Below are 21,787 nucleotides of genomic sequence, written 5' to 3' on the forward strand. Positions count from 1 at the left end.
CAGAGAAGATGGGTATCCATGTTGGCAGAGCAGAGGGAAGGCGCGTTCCTGCCGAATATGGACATGATAGTTGCACTTGCACTGTCATTACCACTGCTATCACAATCACTGCATGACACAAATCGCTTGCCATTAAACTATAGTAGCTGCTATAGGGGGGTTAGAGAGCTTGGGGTCTTCAAGCTTCCCCATAGAGCCCTTATTTATAGTACGATAGGCGAATGTTTGACACCTATAGCATAAACAATAAAATCAGTAGGTGAAGGAACAGGAAGAGCCATGTGTAACCTTCCGATAGCCAGCAGTCTCAAAGTAGCATCTGGTGCGCAGTTATCTTTCCAAGTTTGCGAGCTTCTGGGTGCCAGCACAATGGCCTTATTGACGATATATACCATGTCCAGTCAGTTATATCTTCTTTCATGTCTGTACGTGACCGAAGAAAGAGTAGAATCGGGTCCTCCAATGAGTGCAAGTAGATAGTATTAGTAGATAGATGATCGCATGGACCATTCGTTCAATATCCAGTGCATATCCAGTGTGTACTAGGCAAAATTATACTAATTGTTAGTAATCAACATGTGATTTTCTTCGAGAGAAAGAGATACTAATATCTATGAAGTTATGAATGAGCAACCCTCATAATGTTCTTTAGTACCAGTGAAAATATATATATCTACGAGTACACACCATAAAATACATGCATATAATTACATCAACCCAAGCACTAAGACTTCATTAACTAATACATACACAACCAATCTACTAAAAAAGTAGTAGTAGTAGTAGTAAGATCGGAACCCAAAGCCGAGCCACATCACCACCACTACCACAGTTATCAAACAAAAGTTCCGGCACGGGGTCCCTGTCATAGCCGAGACGCCAACAATCTTCCCGCGCAATGATGATGATGATGGCGATGACGACGCCACACCCTCATCCAAGTTCCAACCCACACCACCCATTCCGATAAACCCAGTGGGCAAGGGGGAGGGACGCGTTATGCTTCATCTCGGGAAGACTGGGGCCAGCATACGTCAGATAGTCAATCACCGTGACCGTGCACACATACACAACAACACACGGGTCGCAGGGTCAACAGGTGTTATGAGCGACACCATGATTGGTAAGTAACTAGGCAACCAATTACTGACAAGCTACTTAACATATATCTGAATAGTGGTAAAATGAAAGTATGACAGCCCGGCATGTACATGTAAGTCGAAAAGCGATGAACATCCGGGATCCGCGCTCTGCAGGGGTCTGGAACCCAAGTTCTCGTTCTGCGTCTTCTTCTTCTCCTCCTTCTCCCCGGATGTCACACCGAAGAAGATTGGGGAGAAGGAAGGGACCGAAAAAAAAAAAAGCAAGAACCAAGGATCGACAACGGTCTGCAGGCATTAGATACATTTCCGGAGTCCGGAGTTGCGAAGGAGGAGTAAAGTCGACGGACGGTTCGGGACTGTCAGCCGATCATCTTACCCTATTATTTAGGTGTAGTTCTTTCATTGCCCGTTGCTTTTTTTTTTTTTTTTTTTTTTTCTTCTGCCTTCCTTCCAAGTAAAAAAAAATATAACTGAATAAGGTGAAAAGAAAAGAAAGTAGATACCTAGGGCAAATGCATTATTCGATTTTTTGTTTTAAAAAAAGAGGATAATAAATCGTACAATTAGCCGAATGGGTATGGAAATCGACCAACGATATTACAGAGCACACATGACATGACAAAGAAAATGGTACACGGAGGTGTGGGAACCAGACAAAGACGGTATAGAAAGCGAGGAAGGGGGAGAGAAAGGAAGAGGGAAAAGAAGAATAGAAGAATGACCGGGCGAGTAAAAGAGAAAGAGAGAGATCCAGCCTGCACCCCCTGCGTCCACTGTTGATTGAGTCTCAGCGGTGTGTGCGCGTTCCTGCTGTCGGCAGTCCTGGACTGTCAAGCCCAAGCAGCTCTCTTTCTCTCCCTCTCTATTTTTCTCGCCATGGCCCCTTCCGGGCCCCGATCATAACCATCCGACAATCCACCCAGTAGCCCATTAATAAAATATAGATAATCAAAATGCCGTTCCTGTGATTAAAAAAGAAGCAAACCCACATGTACACCAGCCTACTCGACCGCCCTCCACCCTTCCCGCGCTCTGCGGTTTTGTCCGGCGAAAGAGACGGGGAAGGATGGCGGACGAGAGTGGAACAGTGCCAGACCGCCAGGACAAATAAAATCGATAAAGCCGCCCTTCCATGGTATAATAGATGATCGATCAAACTCCCAGCAATGCATCAAGTCAGAGAGCATCAAGCCGCATACGGTAAGCGAGAAGCGAAGAGTTGGCGAGATAGGCTCAAAAAATTCCCTGGGTTTGGTCCCAGCCGGCAGGACCCCTGGAAATATGCACAGTGATCCTTTGGAATCTCTGCACCCGTCCTTTTTTAAAGCGCCATGGGATCGTAGCCGTGTCGTCATAGGGAGCGCTCGATCTCCTTGAATGGTGAATCGTTGAGGATCTCCGATGGAAGGGCTCTCCGGTAGTCTCGGGGCTGGGCAAAGGGAGATGCTGAAAGAGGCCGACGCAGCTTCAATTGCTGTAAATCGCTATGTTAGTGTTGGGGTTCACGTAGAATGCAAGTGAGATGCGGAGGTTCGGTTTAGGGCTGACGACTTACCACACAGTCAGAGCATTTGCCTCCCTGGATGTTCACGCGACCGCGGCAACCGCGAGGATAATTGGCACAAGAGAACATGGCGATTTTTTTTGTGGGGGAAAGTTGAGAAATGCGTAGATGTTTTTTTCTTTCGGTAGTCGTGGTTCGAGTGAAGAAGATAAATCCCGTCAAGGGAGCTTTTCTAGGGCTGAAACTTGCTGTCTTGGAGCGGAGCAGGAAGGGGAAAAAGTACAATAAAAAAAGAAGTGTCAAAAGCACCGAAGACAATGAATAGTAATGAAGGAGAGACAGAGGGGAGGGTTGAAAAAAAAATTCAAAATAGCCCCAATCGCAAGCCACGGGGCAATTACGTCAAGATCGCAAGGCCGTTGTCTTGCAGCGGCACCAGCAAGGGGAGCGAAAAAAAGGAAGCGTATTTAGGCGCACCGGCCGGGGTCCGTTGAGGTTCTAGCGCTGAGGTTAGGCTGCGCCACTAAAGTGGGTGGTGGATGGGGCGAAGAGAGACACAAAAGTGCAAGAGCGTGCAGCAGTTGACTAGCAAAAAGGAATGAGTGACAAAAGGAGTGCAGGGCAGATAAATCGATCGATCAACGGTCAATTATCACACGGAGGGAAAATGGGATGGAACGTCGAGGAGACCTAAGAGGAAAAGGAGGTAAATTTGAGGGATCTCAGATTTATATCAGTAATGGAGATCTATGCGAAACGGCTTCCAGGAAGATCGGGGTAAAGGGTCGTCGAAGAACGGGCGAGTATTAATGATAATAAATTCGGAAAGAGAAAAAAAATATGTCAAATAATATAAAGCAAGCTATGCAAATGGTCGTAATAGGCAAAACAAATATTAATTTTGGGGTACCATGGCATCCAACGGGCCACGGGACGGGGCAAGATGGAGCCCGTGTGTATTTTGTTCTGATGCAGCCCTCGAATTGGAACCAGACTTGTCTAGATACCCAACTGTGTATGGTCAATGATTACTACCTTGTGGTGCTGGTGACAATGGTGGCGATGATGGATACTAGTAAACAAATCATAAACGCCGGGACTCACCATCATCTATCTCAGCATTCGTAATTTGAGTGTACCACAAGGGCCTGCCTTCGCTTGCTATCCTGGGCATCACCGACTGCTGGCCTTGGCATAAATTATTTGGCTCCCTTTGATGTTGATGGACTCCCAACGGGCCATTGGTTCTTCGAATGCCCAACAGTGGACTCTGGTGTTTCCCGCCTGGCTCTTCGAAGGTGATCCGGAATGGGGAAAAGGGAGGGGGCAAAAGAGCGAAGGGGAAAGGAAAAAAATTTTTTTTTTTCTTGTTGTTCCCGAACCTACCATACAGTCTGCCCCCATGTAACAAGCTGATCGCCCATATGACTCGCAGTTTTGGCCCCTGGGTGAGTGGAGGATGGATGACTTGATTGCAGGGCGGCGTGGGCCCTGTCAAAAAAGTGATTTTCACGACTCAACCATGCATCACAATGCAGCTGGTGTTGTCAACCTGGTCGCTTAAGATAGAGAAGCAGATAATAATTGGGGGACCCACTGGTACCAACAGCCGGCATCGTAGCAGCCCATGGAGTTTCGAATAGATGAGGGTAATAGAGCCGTAGCAGCAGAGTCTGGATCTTGGGCCCGAACCGTCGCACCAAGAAAGTTTCCACAGTTTCTGGAACGTCGACTGAGCTTCTTCTCCTTTTCTCTCACAGTTTCCCTTCTCCCCCCTTTGCCCCTTTCGGAGTTGGCCCCCTCTTCTCTCAGTCTCACCCCTTTTGCCCTCTTTAGTGCGCAGTCAGCTGTCGGAAGACACGGGTGAAGTGACCAATGAAAGGGCGGTTTTACTGTCTGGTCTTTGTTCTCACCCTGGCATTGCCTTGATCCATGGCATTCATCGTTACTTCAATCGGGTGAGTCAGAAGACAACCTGAGTAGAGTCTGGATGACACCGAACGGTCCTCCGCGTCTTCCCTGGTCGCATCCTTGTCTTCCGTTGTGTTACCTCCGTTGATCACCCCTCAATTGCCTTGTTTTGTGGTGATCATTATTGCTTTCCCAATACAATTTGCCTGTTCGCCTCTCTTATTTGGGCCTTTCAATTATTTTTTTTTTTCTTTTTTCTTTTTTTTTCTTTTTTTTTTCCTTTAGTTTAAAAGGTAGTAGTCTCGGTAAGAGTCAAGTAGGAGTCACTAGGTTCCGCACCGCTGGGTTGGCAAAAGTGGAGGGATGCCTGATTGATGCCTGCCGCAAAGCCGTGGGCGGTAAAACCGTAAAGCCTAGCTTTCCCACAGCCTAGCTGAGCCTGACAGAGGAGGGGCAGGGTATGATTGTGTCTCAGAAGCAGCCAGCCAGTTCAGTTCAGTCCAGTGCGAAAGGAATACGATCCGCAATTCAGCCTTGTTCATGGCCATCGGGGTCAGGATCCGTCCAGCATGTGCTGCTTAATCCAGTAGTTGGACAGGTTGAAGCCGACAGACCCAAGGGAAATCCTGTCAGATGAGCCCTGGGTTCTTCCAGGCTTCCGCAATTGGTCCGCCTGCACAGAAATGCCGTGCCCAGCCATCGGTTTCAGCGAACCTGACAGTAGTAGGTAATCACAACGAGCGCCAGAGAGTTCTGTTCCAGGGCCGATCCAGCAGACATCCCGGGCCGGAGGGTCCAGACCTGGACCGTCATTGTGCGGTACGGCCGAAGGCTGGTATATGGCTGAGCACAGCATCCATCGATCAATAGTGGAAAGTAAGAGGAGGGGGGGGGGATAGTAGTATGAGGAGGGGAAATGGCAGCATCGGGAAACTTGATCTATGGTGGTCACTTGACCTCCAAAGGATCATGTGCCTGTAGGCTTACACGGATGGTCGCATTGGTTATCTCTACTTTACTACACAGTGATATACAGTAGGTACTAGAAAGTTGCTCTAGATTCCATTCTATAGTTCCAAGTTGGGTGTTAGGGACGACTCATTGATGCTCTACCACTGCCTCATTTTTGTGCACTCGGTAGGACTAACCGGGTCTTAACGGACTACTCTCAACTCCGTTGACCGCAATATTATACTACTGACTACTAATCAATAATTCCATGACCCGGTGTGCACTTGCATGTGTTCTTCCTGCCACCATCCGGCAAGTAAGATCAAACCAATCTCTCACACAATCACAAGATAGTTGGAAAGGGCCGAAGCAGAGTCTTGGCGAAGCCTGTGATAATTTGTTTGATTTCCATATTAAGATTTGAATCAATTACTTAATTATCAATTATACCAGAACCAAAACCACAAGCACACGCACCGTATGATATCTCAGTGTGGATATCTCCAGCAGCAAATTACCGTCCATTAATCCCCATTAATGAGCAGCAAATTACCACCCATTCAATAGATTATACCTTGCAGCATATATTAATATCAAGCGTATATTAAAGAGAAACCAGCATCGTCACCATCTTTCATCATTACCAGACGGACGACCACTACCAAGCCGCTGTAACCGAATCCGGTCGAACAACAGTGTGCGTCGGTTACTAAATGGTTTCACCAGTGAGCCAAAAGAGCGGATCCTCTCTTCCTCCAACAATTCAGAAATGCATCCATCTCTTACCACCATTGATAACTAGGCACAAGTAGTTCCGCTGAACGATGGAAAACCCTTCCTTTAGCGTCATTTTTGGTGGTCTCACTTGCTTCGCTTCCATGGAGCGGGCAGCCCGTCCGTCCCTCTCATTAGCTATTCGCCTTGTTTCTCAATTACCTCGGGACTGGCCCGCTCTGCGACAAGACCCGCCCTTCTAATTAAATATTATGTATTAGATATTTTATTTATCTATTCAGCAATCAATCTATCCTATATAACCGAAGCACGTCTTCAGCTTGACCTTGAAGATCGACCAACCGTGCAATTGCTCCCACTTTGCTTGGACGGCAAGCGGCAAGCCATCGACTAATTAGTAGACGAGTCTGGATGCCCATCTGGAAGGAATCCATACCCACTGACCGGGTCGCAAGGCTGGATACGACCAAGCCCGTCAGACGGTCAGTGTCCCGATCTAACCGGGGCCAAACTTTCTTCTGTAACGGCTCCATCGTCTCCGGGCACTACTAGGTTGTGTCGCCGGGAATTTGGGAATCCTAGAACGGAAGCCCAGATTTAGCGGAAGCACACAGTGTGGCTTGTACACCTTGCAAATAATCACCAACCCCCGCCCAGGAATCCTTTACTCCTTGGGAAGAAATTGGTGTCTAGATTGTCGATCTGCTTTGAGCCTCTTCATCCGTGCCGGTCCTTCCTCTTTCCGTCTTCATTGGGCATTGTTCCCGACCGTTCTAGATCCGGCTCCCAGTCAGCTGACCCGGTGCAGAGGCAAATCCAATGTTATAGCTTGCTGGGTCCCACTGCAGGTATGGATCCAATACGATGTCGCCTTGAATGCGGTGCCGCCGTCTCAGATGGACGAGGATGTGAGTTATGCTGCGCCGAACGACCTTGGAGACAATTATTCCCCCGCGGTCGAGATGTTACCATCGTTTGATGGTGAAACCCGAAATAGCCCATGAAGATCCAGAATGATCACCCGTTCGTATTGACTTTGCATCTGCTACGGGAGATCGGGATGATCCACATGGGTCACAATTTCAGGAAAACTCCGCAGAGCTGCAAGTCTGCAACGCATCTTCAAACGTTAAAGAACGATTGGAGCACGAGCCACGCCCCCAGAAGTCCTACCGCCGATGCAAGTAACAGGCCGTTTCCCTCCCAGGTCAAGGCCAGGTACGCCAAAAAGCCCACCGCAAGTTCCTTCCGTCGCGCGGCATCTCGTTTAGTCTCCCATTCTGGATCGATCGGGAAAGGGACACTCATTTGCGTCGTATCTTCTGGAAGCACGGACTGCGCCGGGATAGTTACGGCCAAGGCGACGGCGCGATGATCGGAGGTTGGGAATAACGGCAGAGCATCATACTTTAAAGGTTTGACCTGACCTCGCTTGCTCGTGCCCGGTGGAGACTCCAGATACAACACACGGTCGCACCAACTGGGCCAGCGGGTCCTTGTCCACTTCCAATCTGGGCGAGCATTATCTGCCGTTGGATCACTTGCTGCCTGGCGTGCTGCCAACGTATACTTGTATGTTGGGGGGAATGTGATCGGGGCTTCGGAGAGTCCGTGGAAACACCGAGACTGTTCCATCTCGCGGGAAAGCTGATCTTGTTTCAAGAGATGTGAGTAGTGCTGAGGGTCGGAAGGGTCTACATCCGCTTGCGGGAATCGGCTATGGTCGTCGGGTCGCGGCGATACGTTGGAGGTACGGTAATTAAGATCACCCGCTAGGAAGAGGTAGCTTGTAGGCGTGTAGATGCCCCGATGGCCTTCCTGGGATTGCCGCAGCAGGGGCGCACTTTCCTCCGCGTTGGCTGTGTCGGGGCCACCTGCAGCAGGTGAGTAGCTGAAGACCAATCTCTCGACCAAGCTGCGCCAGTCTGCGTTCCTACGCTCGACAGCATACTCCATGGGGGCGAGGTGCGCAGCAGCGAAAGTGAGGTCTAAAGGATCCCCGGCTCCTGCTGCGCCTCTGTAGGCAATGCGCGCCCCCACGGCACCCTTGTTGCCCATGTCTTGGAAGCCAAATCCTACACGGGCGGTATTAATGGATGAGACTTGGTCAGCGACATCCGACCGAGCGAAGACCATCAGACCGGTCATCCCGGAATTGTCGGTAACCAGATTGACGTAATGGACATCCCAGTATTGGGCAACTGCGCGATCCACCACCTGTGTCAGAGCCGAGAAGTATGGCGTTAGAAACGAGCCTCCGAGAAAGGCATAGGCGATAGGAGCTATTTCCTGCAGGGAGAGCACGATGAGTTCCGGGGCTGCGGGCGAGCTGGAACCATCGGTGCGGGGTAAGGCATCGAAGAAATGGCGGGAGAAGCGGTCGACGTCGACGGGGTTTCGAGCGCAATTGAACGTGAGGATGTAGAGTAAGAGCGAATCCATTGTGTGGGTGGGTTTCAGTGGGCTTAATCTTGTTTCATGAGATGCCCAACAGTCAACAGCGAAGACCGAGCGTATAATGCGAAATGAGAGAAAGCGAAGGTTGAGATTGAGACAGAGATCTTGGAGAGCTGGCACGGTGGACATGTGGCGATCAGTGGATCCGTTGCCGGGGAATGAGATCATTGCTGCCATTGATCTATCACCACCTCATTATCACCACCACAACTACCACCACCAAACACTGCGCACAAAAATAGCAACATGAAAACGCAGTGTAGTGCTTTAGCATTGTCTGATTTATTTTTGTATTATCATTCCATCATCCCAGAGCTGTTATTTGATGTTTGACCGCTCCAGTGACACCTTCACACCGTTTTAGAGCTTCCCTTGCAACCCGTCGGTCAACTCCACCAACAACATCCCTTCAGCCACATCTTCCTCTTCATCTTCCATCTCATACACCCATTGTGCTTGCCCTGCGCGCGGACTGCGCACCTCCACCTCCATCTTCATCTGCTTGATAAACGCTATCACCTGGTTCTCAGCTACATGATCCCCGGCCGACACAAGCACTTCAATTAACTTCCCAGATAGAGGAAGGACAATGTGTCGCGGGTTGCTCATGTCTCCGCGGCGATGAGCAGATGAAAATAAAGCAGATGCTGTAGTTGAGGTGGCTGCGAGTTCCAGCCGATAGGCACTGGAAGAATTGGGTGTCTGGTACTCGATCTCCGCTGCAAGCGAAGTCGGAAAGTCATTCCGCAGCACGCGTGTAAGTTGGAGATGATGTTGCTGTGACTTTTCAGACGCTTCCACTTGTGTGAGACTGATTGACCATGCATCTCCTCGCCGAAATAGGAGATTCGAAGAAGGCACACTAGGCAATGCAGAGGGATGCTGTCCCTGTCCAGATGCTTGAGTACGGACCGATCGGGAGACTATTGCTCCCTGCTGAAGCACTTGATCCAGACTGGACTCCAGCCACTGTGTGTCAACCCTTCCAGAAAGGAAGTCTTCCTGAGCAACAACCCCTCTCAGCAACTCCAAGTTAGTCCGGATACCAGCCACTGTTGTGTCTGCAAGCACTCGCCGGGCCTTGAGCACTGCGGCCTCCCAGGTAGATGCAGTGACAATAATCTTAGCAAGTAAGTTATCCAATTGCGCCCCTACCACAACAGGACTGGCCCCAGCAGCACGAACATGCGTATCAACTCTCACGCCACGACCACTCGGAACAACCAACTCAGTCACCTTCCCAAGACTGAGCGCAAACTGATTGCTCGGATCTTCCGCACACAACCGGAGCTGTATCGAACAAGCCTTAGGCGTAACCCACACCTCACCCCCAAGCCCAACCTCCGCAAGCGTACACCCCATCGCCAGCTTCAACTGAGCCAGCACAAGATCCACCCCCATAACCTCCTCCGTAACCGTATGTTCAACCTGTAACCTAGGGTTAATCTCCAAGAAATAAAACTCCCCACTCCCCTCATTAACCAGAAACTCCACCGTCCCCAAAGACCTATACCTAATAGCCCTCCCCATCCTCACCGCAGCATCGACCACCCTCTTCACAAGCCCTCGATCCCCAATCACCGACGGCGCAATCTCAACCACCTTCTGAAACCTCCTCTGCACACTGCAATCCCTCTCCCACAGATGCCTCACCTCCCTCCCATCCCCAACTATCTGCACCTCCACATGTCGAAACCCCTTCACAGCCGCCTTCTCCACAAAAACCGTCCCAGACGGCGACTCATTCACCGCACCCCTCACTGCGCCCTCCAACCCTTCATCCCCATATACAAGCCGAATCCCCCGCCCCCACCCCCATCCACTGCCTTCACCATAACAGGATACTGCACTTGCTTCGCGAATGCCCGCACCTCCGCAACATCCGCCGTCGGCTGCGCCATCGCCGGCAACACAGGCACGTCGCATTCCACGGCTAGTTGCTTGGCTTGCAGCTTGTCCCCCGTGCGAGATAGTACTGAGCTGCCCGGTCCTATGACAGTAATGTCAGCGTCTTGTAGACGGGCTGCGAAATCGGCGCTTTCGCTGAGGAAGCCGTAGCCTGGGTGGATGGCATCGATGGCATGCTCTTGGGCTAAATGCACTAAGTACGGGATGTCGAGATATGTTGACACTGATGGGATGAGTAAGGCTTGGTCCGGGTGAGCGGTGTCGCAATGCGAGGTGTCGTCTTCGGTGTAGATGGCGTATACTTCTATGGGTGGGGAGAGCTCGCGTGCGGCTTGGATGATGCGGACGGCGATTTCGCCTCTGTTGCTTGTCATTTAGGTGTAATGTAGAGATGGGGAACGACGCACCTGTTGGCGACGAGAAGTCGTCGGAAGGGTTTAGAGGCTGTCATCATGCTAATGGTATGTTGTAGTGAAAGATTGATGGATTCGAAAGCATAGATAGATAGATAAATTGAATTGACATGATGTATGTCTAAATGGGGTTGGTTGCATCCCTCGGACCTCGGACTTAAGAGACCGTTGTGCTCATAGATATGATCTTACCCCTCATGAGGGACAACCCGCTGCAGTAACATGGAAGGGGGAAAGCCCTGCAATTGAAAATAAGCTCAACAACCACAGCTTGAATAAATGACATGAAAACCACATAACTAATATTGAAACACATCATGTCCGACAAAACCGACAAACCTCCCAAAGAGGACACCCCCTCGCGCAACCGCGCAAGCAAACGCCTCCGCCAACTCTCCGCACAGGTACTACCACCCGACTACTCCGACGTGCTCTCCCACATCAACACTCTCCGCACACTAGCCACAACCCCGGACCCATCTCGCAGAGGCTACATCCGCCAAAAGCAAGCCGGGAAGCTATGGGTTCGCGAACGCCTCGAACAACTTCTCGATCCCGACAGCTTCCAAGAAATCGGCTCGCTCTCGGGCACTGTAACATGGGAGAAAACCGGGCCTATGCGCGAGAAGCCCGTTGCATTTACCCCAAGTAACAATGTCCAGGGTATGGGGAAATTGCATGGTCGGAAAGTTCTACTGACTGCGGATGATTTCACTCTCCGGAGTGGTCATGCGGATGGTGCTTCGCATGGGAAAACTATCTATCTGGAGAAGCTGGCATTGGCGCTGAGGTTGCCGGTTGTTAAGTTGGTAGATGGGAGCTCGGGAGGAGGTAGTGTTACTACGATTCGTACGGCTGGGTGGAGTTATTTGCCGTATGTGTCGATGTATAGGCATGTTGTGGAGCAGTTGAACAAGGGAATTCCGAATTTGGGGGCTGTGGTTGGGCCGGCTGTATGTGTTTTACTCATTTCTTTCATTGATTGAAGTGAGGGTATATTAGCTGACAGTGGTGTATAGATTGGATTGGGAGCTGCACGAGTAGTATCCTGTCATTTCTCCGTCATGGCAGCGGATGTGGGATCACTCTTTAACGCAGGCCCGGAAGTAGTCAAGGGGGCCACTTTCGAGGAAGGACTGGACTTTCAGACTCTAGGTGGCCCGATGATTCACTGCACTAACGGGACCATCGATAATCTAGCCGCCAATGAAGCCGAGTGCTACGAACAGTTACGCACTGTATTGAGCTACCTGCCCAACTCTGGGCGGGAAGCACCACCGGTTATTGTTACTGATGATCCAGAAGACCGTGAGGATGAGGCGCTGCGCCGGATCATCCCTCGACGGCAGACGCGCATGTACAACCCGTGGACTATTATCACCAGCGTCGTGGACAAGGGGTCATGGTTCGAGATTGGTGCGCTCTGGGGTTGCACTGCTATCGGGGGCCTGGCGCGCCTAGGAGGGCGGCCGGTGGGCGTGATATCGCTCAATTGTGAGGTCAATGGGGGAGCTTTGGATGCAGCAGGCAGTCAGAAGCTCGCGCGCTTACTGAAGCTCTGTGATGTGATGAATCTGCCTGTTTTGCAGTTCATTGACGTTCGTAAGTGATACGCTGTGTTCTTCCCTTTCAAGACAATTTCCGCTGATGATATACGATATAGCGGGGTACGCCATTGGCACCGTCGCAGAACGAACCGCGACTATGCGCTGGGGCGTAGAACTAGGCAAGACGTATTTTACTACGACGATGCCCTTGTTCAATGTCATTACGCGACGAGCCTATGGCGTGGCTGGAGGACTTATGCTCGGAGCGCGCGACCCGGTCATGCAAGTGGCTTGGCCATCCGGTCAATGGGGGTCCTTGCCATTGGAAGGTGGGATTGAGGTTGGACATCGTCACGAGCTGCGCGAAGCAGAGAGATTAGGCCAGAAGGAAGCCCGGTATAAAGAGCTGGAGGAGGAGTATCGACGGTTGATGAACCCAGTGCGGACGGCAAATGCATTTGGCGTTGAGGAGATCATCGACCCGAAGGATACTCGGCGGGTGTGTTGCGCATGGGCGCAACATGTATACGAGGTTATGATACCGGAGAGACTGGCCGATCGTGCAGCAGGGAAGATTCAGCCTGTTTTTATGTAGGCTGCTAGTTATGCCCTCTGGTGTTGTGGGCTGTGAAAGTGGAAGATACAATCATTTCCCGCTAGTACTAGTACCTCGTTAGCTTGTAGACAGGGGATGCAGTATATAACCGAGACCACCAAGAGGAAACAAATTAAACCTTCCAATATACGAGATTACCCTGTCGTCCCTGGAAATCCCCACTAAGCGTTCATTTCGGTTAAATCCGATGGTGTCTGACAGCCAAGTGGGGATGCAAGCAAGCAAAAGCAATCAACTGTCCCTGAGGGGTCGCCCGGAGGTTCGGAAATTAAATCAATTTCAGGGTCCATCAATTAAGCAGTAAATAGATAACAGAGAAATAACCCCCTTCACCACCATGTAGCTTTTATAAAATTATTTCTCATCTTTAGAATAACCGTACCAAGTAGCATCCAGCAGAGAAAGACACCATGAACTTCACTATCATCAACGGCCAAATCTACACCCCGGGCCTAGCCATTATCGATGCTCCACAGCCCTATACTCCCCTCGGAGGAGGTACGTCCATCCATCTATCCATTCACCCCCAACCAAACCCCCAACTAAGCAAAAAAAAAAAAAAAAAAAAAAAAAAAATAATAATAAACACAGATACCCTCCAAATCGCCATTGACACCTCCGGCGACGGCCAACTCACCTCTTCCAGCTCCTCCTCCACCGAATTCCATAGCCTCAACCTCTTCCTCACCTCCACAACCACTTACAAAAACCTCACCATATCGAACGGCACCACCCCCAGCGCAAACAACACCTACGTAGGGCCCGTGCTAGACCTCGAGCCCTCATCCACCGTCAAGCACGTGAACTGGATCTGGCCGGCTTGTTTCGTGGGTAGTGGCGGGGATAAATCCCCCCGGGGAGATTATAATGTCTCTATGCATCAGAGTTTCCGGTGGGAGGGGACGGATTATTATACGGTGTTTGAGTTGCCGATTTCGGTGACGAATGCCATTGGGGAGAGTGAGGAAAGGGTGGATTGTGCGGTGTTGGAGAATGAGTGGGTGGGGTGGGAGGTGTTGAGCGAGAGTAATGATACTTTGAAGGGGCAGCCTTGGGTGAGTGGGAGCCAAAGTGGTGGGAGTGGGAGTGAGGGTGAAAGTGGAGGGGATGATGAGAGTACTAGTGGGAGTTTGGGGAGGAGGGGGTATAAAGCTGGGGTTATGGGGTGGGTTGTGTTGGGGTTGGTGATGGGGGTTGTTATGTGTTGATTCTATTGGGTAGGGGGAAGTTCAGTTGGTGTGTTATGATAATGGTAATAAGTTTCGGGTTGTTATATATCTCTACGACAGGCTCGACTCTTCATGTGGTGGATTGTTATTTCTTCATTAAGGTCAAATACATAGATAGGTAGTAGCTCTCAAACTCCGATCCAAATTGAACGCTTATCATCAAGATAGGAAGGACACTAGGCAAACTCCAGCCCAGTATCATACAACAGACGCATCGTGGCGGTCGTGAATAAATGACCAAAGGTGTTAAGACAGAAAGAGAAGATAGAAGCAAAGAACTAAATGAGGGAAGTGGATAGAATGAAGCCCAGGTGGACTCATCATGCACGTCTCATCCGGTGCCTGGTTGGTCCATATTAAATGGAAGGCCGACGGTCGCCCCAAAGTCCAACGATACCCATGGCGAGTGCAAGTCCAGAGAAGACAGCTCGCACCTGCTGGAATCGACGCTCCGTGTTCATCTCCTTCTGCACACTTTCACCGTTGACATTCTCCTCTGCCTCGACCACCACGATGTCCTCATCCTTCTTCTGCTTCTGGACGGTCAGGCAGCCGCATCCGGTGTCCTGCAGAACAGACTGGACCCAAGCTACGAAGCCATCCTGGCCGTGGAACCAATAGTCGAAAACATAAGAGCCAACGGTTGAGGTAACGCACATCCAGATCAGATAAGGGTGCTTGCGCTGTTTAGAAGAGAGGCTATACGCGAACAGGAGACATCCGTTGGCGATGTTGGTCAGCCGCAGACCATGTTTACGGTTCAACCGCTTGACCTCGTTGAGGGACCGGGACGCGGTGGTAGCAGTGGGAAGAAGACTCAGGGAGGGGATGGCGACACTGGAAGCGGAGTATGACATGCCCTAGAGATGATACATTGCGCGTCAGTTGGCGGTTGGACAGCTTTCATGAGAACTAGCCGAGAAGGCTCAAAATGTTCGCAACAGGTCATAGAAATCATACCGTGAGCAGTCCCAGGGACACTGTGCCAACGAACTTCGAGACGGTGATGGGACACGCCATGGTGATCGCGGGACGAAAGTCAATGCTGCAACAGGAACGTTGTGACTTGAAAGATTTGCTACCCTAAGGAGAATAGAAAATCACTTTTCGAGGCGCCTGATAGAATGATTTGTTGATTGAAGACGTGGTGCGCTTAAAACTTCAAGGCGGGTGCAAAGATAAGGCCATAGAAAAGTTCGCGATGGCAGAAGTGACGTTGTTGCATGCCTGAGGCTGGCGGAGATCTGTCAGCCAATCACCAGCTCGCTGTTAACATCCCGAAACGCATCCAAAGCTAGTCCTATTCCAGCTAGCTCTCTGAAGTCATGTCTTTCACGGAACTAAGCCCAAAGGAGGCACAAAGAGTGGATTCACCAAAGACTAACCTACCGAATGGAGTTTAGACCCGATTAGTATTCAAGACGAGAAGCCGAGGCTTGGACTCGGAGTAACCGTCGGATTGCGGAGATTCCATCCAACGACCACCCGGGGTTTCAAATTATAACTATCAACTCTCTGAGGTAACCTAAAAATCGCGAAGTAGCGACTTAACAAGATCGTCCTTCTCATACATACAGTGTATATACTTACATAATATTCTTACCATGTCCCTCCCCAAAGAAGCCTACCTGAGTAACACGTGGAAGGATGGCCTGTTCAGTGAGTCGGTCACTACATGCTCCGGCGGTCACTGACAATCAGCAGCAAACAAGGTCGTCTTCTGTACGGGAGGCGCAGGAACCATTTGCAGCGCGCAGGTTCGTGCTCTGGTTCATCTAGGTGCCAATGCTTGCATTATTGGCCGAAATGTCGAAAAAACCGAGAAAGCAGCCCAGGACATTGCAACTGCCCGTCCGGGTGCTAAGGTCATCGGCATTGGTGCAGTGGATGTACGAAAGTTGGACAGTCTTCAAGCTGCAGCAGATCGCTGTGCTCAGGAGCTGGGTGGTATTGACTATGTCATGTAAGTGTCACTTCGTTTTGGCTGGTTCTCTACTAATCTGGGTTAAACTACCCAGTGCTGGGGCGGCCGGAAACTTTCTAGCCTCGATCAACCAGCTCTCGGCGAATGCTTTCAAATCGGTCATCGACATTGACGTTCTGGGATCCTACAACACCCTCAAAGCGACGATCCCATACCTTGTTGAGTCGGCGAAGAAGCACAGAATGGACTCCGAAACTCGTAAGTGGACGAAATCGCGATATTCGCGATAAGCTCTAACATCAGGCCATCATCAGTCAAACCCTCTGCAGCAGGAACTGGAGGACGTATTATATTTGTTAGCGCCACTCTCCACTATCGCACGGCACCTTTCCAGACGCACGTCTCAGTCGCCAAGGCAGGCGTGGATGCGCTGTCTCACAGCGTGGCCATCGAGTTTGGCCCTCTGGGCGTCACTTCTAATATCATTGCGCCCGGACCCATTGCTTCGACAGAGGTTTGTATTCGTCCCACATATTGTATAGATACGCACATCTAACTTTTATCATAGGGCCTAGATCGTCTCCTTCCTAGTGATACGAAGGACACTTACATCAAGTCACAGCCGCTTGGCCGAGTCGGCTCAGTGCGCGACATTGCAGATGCCACGGTTTATCTCTTTGCGGACACTGGCAGTTATGTCAGTGGTCAAACTCTAGTGGGTGAGTCTCATCTTATCCAGATTCACCATAAATAGTATGTTGACACCTTTATAGTTGACGGCGCATCCTGGCGGATGTCAACCACTGGGGCAACATCGGGTAAACTTGCGTATCCCGATTTCCTTCTTTCAGGGAACCCCGTCCCCAACGTCAAAGGCCAGAAGAAGTCTAAGCTGTAGAGGTCTGTCTTTCTTTCTGGGCACAGGATAGACACTGTCTTGCTTTGCTATCTCCCATAGAGAATACTCTTTGTTCCCCGGGTTGGTACATAGTATACTTTAGATAAAGAAGTCTTGAAGAAGGGAACAAAGGCACAGTGTGCTCCAACTCTGTACTTAGACTCCATGTTTCATTAGGACATATAATAAAGACTAATTGGAGTTTCAGACAATGCCTTGCTTCAGCACCATTCGATGTAAGATAATTACTGAGCAACCACGTAATGCATGAAAGCAACAATGGACTGGGTTTTTAGTATGCCGGTAGTCTACGTTGTTATGCCCAAGACAGATAAAAGACTGGCACACGAACTACCTGCTATATCGTTAATTCTCCGATGAAATTGTACTCGAATATCTAGCCTCACGTCCAACACGAGCAAAAGAGGCACTTCTACTCCCTAATTACGAAAAAGCCTTAAACCTTTCTTTTACTCCCAATTCTGCACACCCGCCAAAATGTCAGGCAGACGACCACCCAACCAACGGAGGATACGAATCGGAGCGCATAAGCAACTAACTGCATCCGAAAACGACCCCGAAGAATGGCCGCAGGACAATGACAGCATAACCCAGCAACTCACAGAAGCACAACGTAGAGCCTTAGAATTCGAAAGGGAGAACAAGAACCTAGCAAGCCAAGTCCATGATTTGAACCAAGTGCTTGTTGAGCGAGAACAAGCCTTCGCGCAATCAGAGCAAGAGCTACGAAAGACCCAAAAAGAACTCAAAACGGTAGAATCCCAAGTCAAGACGAACGAGGGGCATGTCCAAGCGGCCTACAGCGAAAATACTATGCTTAGTACGAAGATCAATGCGCAAAGTGGCCAGATCAGTCGCCTTCGTCAAGAGCAGAAGAAGTTGAAAGACGAGGAGGCTATTCGCCGTGGTGAGAATGAGAAACTACAGCAGCAGATGCTTGAAGCAAGTCGAGAACTGAATGAACTTAAGCAGAAGCTAGCGGCGAAGGAATCGGAATCTGCAGCGCAAGAAGCGGAGAAGAAGCAGCTTGCTAGGGCGATGGATAAATATAAAGGGAATGATGCTGAATTAAGAAAGCAGTTGAATAGGCTTGCGGAGCAGGTGCATACGAATGAGTCTGCAATGGCAATAGATACTGTCGCACAGCCTACAAACGCGATGTCAACCGCATTGGTTCCTTACACTCAGAATAAGCTGATTGCTAGCAACCCCTTCGGCTCCTTCAACACCCAGAAATCATCTCTGACACTGAGGCAGGAATTGGGAAGTAGCTTGTATAGTGGATCGCAGAGCACCGCAAGTAGCGATGCCCCGACACCGGTGGGCCAGAGAGGCAGCATGAGCAGCATTTTTAGCGCGCCAGCAATAACTGCTCAGAATCCTAGGCCACCCATTGAGGCGGTTCCGGTGGACTGGAGCAATATCCAGCAGGCTGCCAAAACCGGCGCCATTCCGCATGTGGGACAAGCCCCTGTACCTAGCTCCAGCCTGAAGCGACCTTTTGCTGGATTGGAAGCCTTGCAGGGCTTTGATGGCTCGGAAGAGGCGATCAAGAGGCTCCGTGTTGCTGCCGATCAGCAGAATCTTGGGTCCAATTCAGACAACTCATTCTTGACTCTTTTCCAAAAGTATTTGCAGACGTTGCAGGAGGCGACTAATCAGAACCAGAGTCAGCAAGAACAGTTAGAGTTGTTCAAGAAGACTGTCCAAGCTCTGACCGCGCAAGGCAATATGAGCATTGGAAGTCAGTCATCGGACCCCCAGATCAGTTGGATTCATGATTATCAGAAGGCTGCTGCACACGCAGCGAATAATCCTTCAAAAGCTCAGCCTCAGGCTATAGTTACCGGCGTCAAGCAGTCAAAAAAATCACAGCCCAAAGAAAAGCCAAAAAGATTCCTCACACGTACACTGACTAGATTCGAATCATGGCCAGTATATCTGGAAAAGAGATATGATCCGTCGACTTTATTGACGGTACCACCTATTCGAACGACACGAAAGAAGTTTGCCAGTTTCTCAGTCCCTGGTGCATTCGTTGAAGATGATAAGACTGATAGCACAGGGTCGGAGTCACAGTGGGAGTTTCAAACCGCACCAGAGTACTTCGAACCTCGGGTCAGTGTCCCAGAGCAAGTACCGATACCACCTGCTGTCATAATGGCACGGTTGGCTTTGCTCTTAGTGGGAGCTTTTATAATCGTGACGGCGGTGATTGAAAATCTCTTCGGACAGACGAATAAAACGCAGGACGTCTGGATGCAATATAATGAGGTACCTGAGGATGTCTTGGCCAAAGTCCGGGGCAGTGGAACCCCTGTTGTAGGGTCGATGCAGGGCTTGGATTACACCTTCGCAAGATTCGTCGATATCAGATCACGTCTAGTGGGATGATAGATGAATCCGGTCTGCTGGTACAGAGCGGGTATGCGATCTCAGGGAGCAAAGAAAGTATATTCCAGAGTTTTCTATCCATGCCTCGTGTCTTGCCTACGATAATCAAGATGGCTTATGCGTACAAAGTAGTTGTGGTACTGATCGACCACCATAAAATGAACGGGAGTCAAGGCTATTTTAGGAAATCTATACCACGTGACTATTATTTTGCAGCGGATGCGTCAGCTGCTTCCAAAGAGGTAGGCGGTGGGAATTTCATGCGTCACCTGCTCCACCCGCGCGCCATCAACAGCCAATCAGGAAAGAAATCGGGCGATGCGCGATTCGCCTTTGAACCCCCCTCCTGGCTGGCTATGCAAAGAAGCGCTCGCTGGTGGAATCCATATCATCAAAGCATTCCCCCCATTCATCCGGTTCTTATTTTCACAGCTGGATATCATCCGCTTTTCATCTCAATAACTTTTGTTCCCATCGCCAAACGATTCCTTCCTTTCATCGTTCTTAGTTTATAGCGCCTTTTCTCCCGTCTTATTCGGTGCTTGGCTTAGATCCGCCTCGGCCACCATGCACCTCCGTTCGTGCCTTGTGGGGAGCGTTCTCGCTCTCGGCGCCAACGCCTTCCTCGTTATCCCCGAAGTCGAGGAAGCCGTCGCCCCTGAGGGTGACTTTCCTCCCCTCCACCCTTTGGAGGTTTATGCTCCCAAGAAAGAGCAGGTTGAGCTTGCCTGCACCGAATGTCCGTTCCGTGAAGTCAGCGAGGATGGGAAGGTCAGCTGGACTGACGGCTTCCAAACCTCTTTGGTAAGTGGCTCCGAGCCGGTGTCTAGTACGACATCGGAAAAGTGAAGGGACATGGATGCTAACAGTCGCGGCAGTTGGTTGACTTCTCCACCGAAAATGGCTTCCTTCTGGCCAACGGTCGTCAAATCTTCCCTCCGCCACCTCCCACTCTCATCACTGCCGTTCAGCGCCGGGCGTCGGATGGCGTAGAAACGGAACCCATCCCGTTGGGATACGCTGTGGAGGAAATGCCTTTGCCCACCCCGCCTGAGGACCCTATGGATTTGGTCGCTGTGCGTTTCACTGTCCTCGACCTCGATAGTCGCCCGGTCCCCTTGGATACAGTGGCTTTGACGCTTCTCCATGACCCTAGCAGCGGCGAGCTGTACATCGCCAAGACTGAGATCGAAGAAGCGACCCCCGACCGCGTCTCTTGGAAACAGTGCCGCGGAAAGCCCAAGTGTCTGAGGAAGCTATTGTTCGACCGGATGCGTGCCTTGTTCGCAGCGGCCAAGGCCCGTATGCTTGGAATGGCACCTAAGCCGAAGGGCTGCGGTGGTCCTCACGGTTTGGGCTTGCCTCCCCCGCCCCGGCCTCACCATCATCACCACCACCACCCCGACGACAAGTTTGACCCTGAGCGCATGCCGCCCATGCCGCCCATGGAGGGAGAGAAGGCTGGGTTCCACGGCCACATGGACAAGTTTGACCGCCCCCACCATCATCACCACATGCACCACATGCACCATGGCCAGTGGGAACGCACCGTCCACCGCGTGGTCCGTTTCATCGTCGTTCCCGCTGTGCTGGGTGTTTTGGCTGGTCTGGCCGCGAGCGCTCTTGGTATGCTGGTCGGCCAGATCGTAGTCTTCATGTGGCAGCGTTTCCGCCGGTCTACTCCCAAGAAGTCTTTGGAACAGGGTACCGTGTCTGAAAAGCAGGGTCTGATGATGGAGTCCGAAGAACTTCCCCCGGCGTACAGTGATGAAGAGCCTGTAGCTGAGGAAGTATCTTCGGCTAAGAATTAGTTCGACCCTCAATAATATTTGCTCTTTTTTGCCCCTTCATACCGCATGTTAAGATACTGCACCGATCTTGATCTTTGCTACAAAATGATGGATTTGGCAAGACTTTCGGGCACCTCTCAAAAAACAAATACATCTCTGAACTTTTCGTTGGTTCATCCAAAGTGATACTGTATAGCGAACCCTCGTTTCATTTTTTTTTCTCTTCTCAAAATCTTTTCAAACTCATCTTCATTCGATCATGGTTTTCCGCGGGGATTTTCTAGTTCGCTCTCGGCTTTTCCCTGTCGGCTGTACCAAGCTACTAGTCAGACTTCACTAGCTTCCTTATGTAGTTCCAATATGGTTTATAAGTTGTTCCGTAGCGG

General features: G+C 50.4%; 10 protein-coding genes across 10 annotated transcripts; 5 read left to right on the top strand and 5 right to left on the bottom strand.

Annotated features, from left to right (window-relative positions):
• Positions 1-951: 951 nt before the first annotated feature.
• BO83DRAFT_376365 (uncharacterized protein) lies at positions 952-1,509 on the bottom strand. Its single transcript, XM_025530695.1, has one exon. The coding sequence runs from the start codon at positions 1,396-1,398 to the stop codon at positions 1,159-1,161; it is 240 nt and encodes a 79-aa protein (XP_025390617.1). The 5' UTR covers positions 1,399-1,509; the 3' UTR covers positions 952-1,158.
• Positions 1,510-2,454: 945 nt separating this feature from the next.
• Positions 2,455-2,736, bottom strand: BO83DRAFT_424762 (uncharacterized protein; the record flags this gene model as incomplete). Its single annotated transcript, XM_025535172.1, has 2 exons — positions 2,455-2,577; positions 2,659-2,736. 2 exons carry the CDS (start codon positions 2,734-2,736, stop codon positions 2,455-2,457), a joined length of 201 nt encoding a protein of 66 aa, XP_025390618.1.
• Positions 2,737-7,326: 4,590 nt separating this feature from the next.
• BO83DRAFT_396830 (putative inositol 5-phosphatase) lies at positions 7,327-8,646 on the bottom strand (the record flags this gene model as incomplete). Its single annotated transcript, XM_025533159.1, has 1 exon — positions 7,327-8,646. One exon carries the CDS (start codon positions 8,644-8,646, stop codon positions 7,327-7,329), a length of 1,320 nt encoding a protein of 439 aa, XP_025390619.1.
• Positions 8,647-9,021: 375 nt separating this feature from the next.
• BO83DRAFT_396831 (putative pyruvate carboxylase) lies at positions 9,022-11,020 on the bottom strand (the record flags this gene model as incomplete). The annotated part of the gene is made up of 3 exons (XM_025533160.1): positions 9,022-10,436; positions 10,475-10,929; positions 10,977-11,020. 3 exons carry the CDS (start codon positions 11,018-11,020, stop codon positions 9,022-9,024), a joined length of 1,914 nt encoding a protein of 637 aa, XP_025390620.1.
• Positions 11,021-11,261: 241 nt separating this feature from the next.
• On the top strand, positions 11,262-13,124 carry BO83DRAFT_356241 (acyl-CoA carboxylase subunit beta; the record flags this gene model as incomplete). Its single annotated transcript, XM_025529189.1, has 3 exons — positions 11,262-11,935; positions 12,002-12,584; positions 12,646-13,124. Exons 1-3 carry the CDS (start codon positions 11,300-11,302, stop codon positions 13,122-13,124), a joined length of 1,698 nt encoding a protein of 565 aa, XP_025390621.1. The 5' UTR covers positions 11,262-11,299.
• A 431-nt stretch (positions 13,125-13,555) lies between these two features.
• Positions 13,556-14,295, top strand: BO83DRAFT_424766 (uncharacterized protein; the record flags this gene model as incomplete). The annotated part of the gene is made up of 3 exons (XM_025535173.1): positions 13,556-13,643; positions 13,737-14,200; positions 14,269-14,295. 3 exons carry the CDS (start codon positions 13,556-13,558, stop codon positions 14,293-14,295), a joined length of 579 nt encoding a protein of 192 aa, XP_025390622.1.
• Positions 14,296-14,451: 156 nt separating this feature from the next.
• BO83DRAFT_376369 (uncharacterized protein) lies at positions 14,452-15,589 on the bottom strand. Its single transcript, XM_025530696.1, has 2 exons — positions 15,335-15,589; positions 14,452-15,234 (listed from the first exon to the last, which is right to left on the bottom strand). Exons 1-2 carry the CDS (start codon positions 15,392-15,394, stop codon positions 14,731-14,733), a joined length of 564 nt encoding a protein of 187 aa, XP_025390623.1. The 5' UTR covers positions 15,395-15,589; the 3' UTR covers positions 14,452-14,730.
• A 389-nt stretch (positions 15,590-15,978) lies between these two features.
• Positions 15,979-17,389, top strand: BO83DRAFT_406497 (SDR family oxidoreductase; the record flags this gene model as incomplete). The annotated part of the gene is made up of 6 exons (XM_025533884.1): positions 15,979-16,033; positions 16,079-16,337; positions 16,393-16,556; positions 16,613-16,812; positions 16,867-17,017; positions 17,072-17,389. The coding sequence occupies 6 exons, from the start codon at positions 15,979-15,981 to the stop codon at positions 17,194-17,196; spliced, it is 954 nt and encodes a 317-aa protein (XP_025390624.1). The 3' UTR covers positions 17,197-17,389.
• Positions 17,390-17,694: 305 nt separating this feature from the next.
• On the top strand, positions 17,695-19,732 carry BO83DRAFT_415299 (uncharacterized protein; the record flags this gene model as incomplete). Its single annotated transcript, XM_025534626.1, has 1 exon — positions 17,695-19,732. One exon carries the CDS (start codon positions 17,695-17,697, stop codon positions 19,609-19,611), a length of 1,917 nt encoding a protein of 638 aa, XP_025390625.1. The 3' UTR covers positions 19,612-19,732.
• Positions 19,733-20,001: 269 nt separating this feature from the next.
• Positions 20,002-21,761, top strand: BO83DRAFT_435447 (uncharacterized protein). Its single transcript, XM_025535886.1, has 2 exons — positions 20,002-20,415; positions 20,490-21,761. Exons 1-2 carry the CDS (start codon positions 20,179-20,181, stop codon positions 21,420-21,422), a joined length of 1,170 nt encoding a protein of 389 aa, XP_025390626.1. The 5' UTR covers positions 20,002-20,178; the 3' UTR covers positions 21,423-21,761.
• Positions 21,762-21,787: the final 26 nt, after the last annotated feature.

The sequence above is a fragment of the Aspergillus eucalypticola genome (genome assembly GCF_003184535.1).
Source record: "Aspergillus eucalypticola CBS 122712 chromosome Unknown BO83scaffold_6, whole genome shotgun sequence".
Lineage (NCBI taxonomy): Eukaryota > Fungi > Ascomycota > Eurotiomycetes > Eurotiales > Aspergillaceae > Aspergillus > Aspergillus eucalypticola.

Coding starts and splice junctions, on each gene's coding strand:
- BO83DRAFT_376369 (XM_025530696.1), bottom strand. CDS start 15,394: ATGGCGTGTCCCATCACCGTCTCGAAGTTCGTTGGCACAGTGTCCCTG. Junction 15,235..15,334: donor TGTCCCTGGGACTGCTCACG/GTATGATTTCTA, acceptor TATCATCTCTAG/GGCATGTCATACTCCGCTTC.
- BO83DRAFT_376365 (XM_025530695.1), bottom strand. CDS start 1,398: ATGCCTGCAGACCGTTGTCGATCCTTGGTTCTTGCTTTTTTTTTTTTC.
- BO83DRAFT_435447 (XM_025535886.1), top strand. CDS start 20,179: ATGCACCTCCGTTCGTGCCTTGTGGGGAGCGTTCTCGCTCTCGGCGCC. Junction 20,416..20,489: donor ACGGCTTCCAAACCTCTTTG/GTAAGTGGCTCC, acceptor CAGTCGCGGCAG/TTGGTTGACTTCTCCACCGA.